Source organism: Brachycentrus maculatus, unplaced genomic scaffold, assembly GCF_059751285.1.
Source record: "Brachycentrus maculatus isolate JH-2025_06_01 unplaced genomic scaffold, ASM5975128v1 h1tg000463l, whole genome shotgun sequence".
In the NCBI taxonomy this organism is placed as follows: domain Eukaryota; kingdom Metazoa; phylum Arthropoda; class Insecta; order Trichoptera; family Brachycentridae; genus Brachycentrus; species Brachycentrus maculatus.
In genome coordinates, this window is record NW_028281210.1 from 48,178 (window position 1) to 54,139 (window position 5,962).

General features: G+C 32.3%; 1 protein-coding gene across 1 annotated transcript; it reads right to left on the reverse strand.

Annotated features, from left to right (window-relative positions):
- Positions 1-1,785: 1,785 nt before the first annotated feature.
- On the reverse strand, positions 1,786-5,287 carry LOC148302295 (peritrophin-1-like). The gene is made up of 4 exons (XM_088271825.1): positions 5,204-5,287; positions 4,515-4,579; positions 3,383-3,508; positions 1,786-2,153 (listed from the first exon to the last, which is right to left on the reverse strand). The coding sequence occupies exons 1-4, from the start codon at positions 5,208-5,210 to the stop codon at positions 1,884-1,886; spliced, it is 468 nt and encodes a 155-aa protein (XP_088127951.1). The 5' UTR covers positions 5,211-5,287; the 3' UTR covers positions 1,786-1,883.
- Positions 5,288-5,962: the final 675 nt, after the last annotated feature.

Consider the following 5,962-nt stretch of genomic DNA (forward strand, 5'->3'; position numbering starts at 1 on the left):
CATGAGTCACTCAGTCTCACAGAAATAGTATGAAATTGAAATATTTGTGTAAATAATAAAAACACTAATATTTCGGTTATTATTTTTTTTAAAAACACGTGTGTAAAGTAATCACTTAACAAGCCTATGAGCGCCCTTCAAGTTGTATTTTACGAAAATGGTGCTTTATAAATTATCCAAATTTATTATTATTTATGACGGTCGTAAGCCCTGAAAATGCCATGACTTCCATATTCTTTTTCATCTTTGTTGAGATGTAAAAAATAATGTTAAATTCAAGTATTGAAAATGGGATTTTTTTCAAATTTGTGCTGTGATTAGATGAAGCAGTCGAAACGAAAAATAATATGGGAGGGTAAGTGGCTTATAATATCGTCTAAAATTTCAGCATCAAATTAAATCAGAGTTGCTTTATGTCAAAGACTGAATGTAATATTATTACACTAAAGGCTCTTTAAATATTGTCTTTTCCACCTCTCGCAGTAGAACCTTTATACGATTTAACGAGATAATTCTACCCTCATGAAATCTGCCAAAGTTTTCAGTATCAAGCATTCAGTAGGAAAGCAACAACCATTCAGGAGATGATAATAAAGTTTCAGGAATACCAGTATGTATTTAGTAATAAAGATTTCTTCTTTCGGAATCTTGGTTCATGCATATTGTGAGAGGACGAAGAAACACGCATAAGCACTTAATTACTTTCATAACTTTATAAAGATGATGTACGGGAGATAAAATTATATTCATTGTGATGTCTCTTGGGTATTATAATATTGCTCTCGCATTTGTCGGTATTACTGGTACAAGCCGCATTTCGTAATATTTGAACGAATAATTTTTGTATTTTCATTCACACAAATGTTTGACTTTCGAACAAATTACTCAAGTTGGGTTGTGAGTCTAAATATCGATCTATTAAGGCTCTTACCTTTTTTTTCATATTTATCAGTAGCCCAAGAAAATTCTCATCGTCTATTTCGTACAAGGATTTAAAGCATATTTCAATGTGTAAAATAAAGAATGTGGAAATTAAATTATAAATAAATGAGGTTGATCACAGAATCAATACAATATACATTTTATAATTTAAAATATACAATCGATTCTATATCTTATATCAATCAAAAATTTTCATATAGTTTATTTGTTTGTCTCATTCGTCTTGTCATATTTTCTAAATATGACGCCACTTTATTTGAAAATCTTTTTGCACTATTGCCCGATTAATTTTTGTAATCATGATAAAATCATTGAATTTAAATTGTAAATAGTGTTAAAACAAAATTATTCAAGTGTTATTTATTGGGAGTCTAAGTGCACAGTCACCCGGTACCCTTTCGGGGTAGCCGCAAACTTGAAGGTATAAAGAGAAGGGAAAAATTACCATGCAAATAATGTCAACTCTCGTTAGTAAAACAGTTTCATTTATTAGATATTTAGACCATGATAAAATCATGTATTTGGATTTTTTGCTAGTTTAAGCGCAGAGGCATCCAGCCCTTTTGGGGTAATCGCAGACTTGGAGATAAAATGAGAAGGAAAAATCACTACACAAATAATGTCAGCTCGTTAGTATAACACTTTCATTTATAAGATATTTAGATCATGATAAAATCATATATTTGAATTGTAAATAGTGTTTTTAAAAAAATGTCATTTATTGGTAATTTAAGTTGCAGAGACACCCAGCCCTTTCGGGGTAGTCGCAGACTTGAAGGTATAAAAAAATGAAGGTTTAAATAATGAAGGGAAAAATCACCATACAAATAATGTCAACTCTCGTTAGTATAACACTTTCATTTATTAGATAGTAAGATCATGATAAAATCATATATTTGAATTGTAAAAAAATGTTAAAAAAAGTGTCATTTATTGCTTGTTTAAGCGCAGAGGCATCCAGCCCTTTCGGGGTAGTCGCAGACTTGGAGCTCGGGGTTGAAGTGAAGAGCCGCTGGGCAGCCCATCAGATACTTGACTCCCCAGTCGCACTCGTAGAACTTGGTGCAGTCGTACTGATGAGCGAGATGCACCGCCAAACCGTTGGGGTCGTGTTCAGGGCAGGTGGGCTCTGGAGCGTTCTCGCTGCAGCCTTCGGGGGCCTCAGTAGGGGGTGAAAGGTTGCACCCTGCGAGGGCTGGCCAGTTGCAAATCTGAAGAAAAAAATACATTATATAACGTGTTTTAAATATTTTAAAGTTATCAGGAGTATTCGGGTCAGGAGTCGAAATAATCGGTGGGTCTTTATGTTTGTTTTCATGACGGTGGAAGAGACGAACATTGTTTGAAAAGACAGATTGAAGTGGCGTTCTACAATATTTCCTTTATTTAATTATATAAACACATCCTCATATAAACTTTGTTAAATAGGTTTGCAAATATACTAATTTAATGTATCCCTGAAAGTAAAAATTTGTCCCGCACGGAAAAGTATGACATACCTATTTTGGTAAAAATATGACGCGCTTATATTTTGCACCAGAGAAAACGAGAACAAACAGAGAAATATTTTTTTTAATGCAGAAAAAGTATGACGCTCAGATTAATTTCTGTGGTATAAATCAGTCCAAAAAATAATAATGCTCACGCGTGACTCATACTTTTGAAGCATAAAAGGCATTCAAATTCAACCTAGTTATAAAAAGAAACCGTGTCATAAAGTTGGAACTATTTCTTTTTTACCAATAATTATGGTCCATTTAACTATTACTCGCGTATTTACCGGGTGCCAAAATCAGAAATGTGCTAAATTAACAAGAAATCACGAAAAAAATAACTCAATCAAACATTACGCCTGCGATATTAATTTTTAGATTTTCACTGATTTTAGTTTATGTAGGATTATTAACAAATTATTTTACATACCTACTAAAAACGCTTAACAATATCATTTTCAATTTTACAAACTTTTATTTTAGACAGTCATTTATTCGTAATATTTTTAGTGTATTCAAATCTTTGTTCATAAATTCTGGCTTAGTTATTCCATCATTTTTATTGATACCTCACTATAAATAAATAAGAATGTATAATTTCTTGAATGTTTTCCGCAGATACTTTGTGGCACATTTTATAAACTTTTTAAAATGAAATAACTTAGTTTTAACCACTTTTTTATTAAAACAATATAACCTACCGGTTTCGACAAGAACCTTGTCATCATCAGGGTTTATTTTAATTCAAAAACATTAAAAACATTTAACACTCTCACCAAAAACTTCCACACACTCCGTGAAAATCCTAAATGTTAGGATTTATTAAATTTTATAAAGAATGTTTAATTCGGGCATTTTGCAAATACCCAGACGTTCATATTCATCTTCATCTGTGTTAAGATATCAATAGGATTTTTTTATAGAATTTTATTGTTATTGATACTTACGCTCTCAGACTGGCTCCATTCGAGTCCTCCAGGGCAGGAGAAAAGGATCAGCTCATTGTGGTCACACTTGTAGAACTTGCTGCAGTCACTTTCATGGGGATGGAAGGCTTCATTTTCAGGACAGGGCTAAAATATTGCATAAAATATTCATACATATTTTTTAACAAAATAAACTAATTTGTTTCGAAATTTCAACGATAATCAGAAGAAAATTTTGAAGCTCTATTTAAAAAAAAATATCTATGCTTTCGCTCGTCCAAGAAACCAGGGGGTTCGACTCGTAAACGTCAGATTCTTTAAAAAAACGACGTATAAATGACGAGATGACACTAACTTTAGACAATTTACGAAATAGACAATTTTCAATAGAAACAAAGAATTCCGGTGCCTACCCATTGCAGCATCGATTATGTGTTTTGTTATGTTGCTAATATTCATAGTCTATGACGGTCGTCAGCTCCGTAAATGCCCAGAAATCCATATTCTTCTTCATCTTTGATGAGATGTCAAAAAATAATATCTGATATCTATGTCTAAGTTAGAGAAAATATGAAGAATAGAAATCATCACCAATGCGACAAAGAAGCACCTGATGTAAGGATTGGTGTTCTCGATCTGCATGTACAGGTCAGAAACTTGGACCCTAAGAGCTGCCGAACGTCAAAAACTAGATGCATTTGAGATTTGGTGCTGAAAGAAGATGTTGGTAATCCCATTGTCAGCAAAGAGAACAAACGTTTTGATCTTTCAGCAGATGAGGATCACATATTGCCTTTCAACTCTGCCGAAGACGAGTTCTCCAGTTATTTGGCCACATTGCTCGTAGATCACCAGGCAACCTGGAGAGGCATGTGATAACTGGAGGCCTGGAAAGTCGGAGAGTTAGAGAAAGATCTCCAACTCGATGGACCGACCAGATGAAAGACATCACAGGCCTCTTCGTTACGGGAGCTCTAAAGGCTGCACAATACAGGGACACCAATGACGTAGTGTTGTCTGAAGTTCTAGAGGAAGCCTGTAGAGGGGTCACGATCCTCAACAGAAAGGGAAATTACCGGAGAAGATAAAATATCGATAAACTCCCTTTTTTCCAGCTCTTAACTAAATACATATTAGGTATATGAACACTTACTCCACCGTTCGGCCTTTGGGATGATACCAGCAGGAACAACCCAGCGAACAGGAAGGTCACTTTTCCTGATGAAAAATAAAAATATAAATATCAGATTTTATTAAAGATATCTCAACATAAACTATTAGATAAAAATATGAGAGTCTTAACTCTTCCTGATTTAAGTGATCACTTTATATTTTATTGGTGCAATAAATTTTTCGATTGATTTATAAGAAAATATTTTTTTTTGAAAATACGGCTTTTATGTCAGAACAAATATCTATAAAATATCTATGTCACAATGTTTTGATTTGGCATCAACTTTGAAGAACTATGTTATAATTTAAGTATAACAATAAAAATATAATATGGTATTTTGCCTTTTTATGAGAACATTTGAAGTTCTCGAAACTAGTCGTGTTTACATTAATTAACTCAAAAAGTGGTCTTATACAAGCGTTTCTTTTTTATATTTATACTACTTTAAAATGCTCATTTTAATAAATTGTATTGAGCATATAACACTATTTTTAAAAAATTACAATTTTGATGTTTAACTCCGTGATGCAACTTTAAGATATTTTTTCAATTAAGTTTTTCTTGGTCATTAACATAATACTAGTAAATAGTATTTCCCAAGTAAAAATCAATTAAAAATGGATTCATATTTTGACTGACTGTAAAATGATTTATTAATGGTTTCTTACCAAACATAGTTGATTTTTTAGAGTACTTCGAATGAGGTAGAAGTAATGGATAATAATATGTTTTTGGTCACTCACTATGAATACAAATTAAATAGTAAAACTCACTCTCTTATATATGATACTTCTTATCTTTAATCGCAAAAAAACTTTGGCGATCACCTGATAATTCACAATTTTATTGTCTTAAAAAAAGTAACCTTTATTACCGTATTTACAACGTGTGGTAAAGCTCTTAGTCATCGGATAAGAAGACAAATAACATTAATTGATTCAGCAGTCACTTTGTGGTAATATCTACCAATATCTATCCATTTTTAAATAAAGTTTTACTTGGTAAATACCACATTTTCCTTTAATCAATTGTTACATGTGTTCCGATGCATTCCGCGTCATTTTTAAGTACCGAACTTTTGAAAATAATGCGGATTGCATCAAAATACGTGTCACAATAGAATTTTTCGAAAGTGGTATTTACCAAGTAAAACTTGAATGAAAAACCGTCGAATTAATACTTTACGAAAGACTTCTTTTATTTTTAAAGAAGGATACATTTTCGCAGGTTTTTAATTCAATCCATTTTATTAAATAATCTCTACCAAACCGGAAATATCGCAAAAATCTTTCAATACCAATTTCGCGATCTGACCGTTCAACTCCATTAAATTTAAAACTTTTTTCATTTCGAAATTTGCTTGAGATCGGTTCGGATATCCTGTCGAAAAATGTCACCCGTGGTCATTTGACAGGTCGTTAATTTAT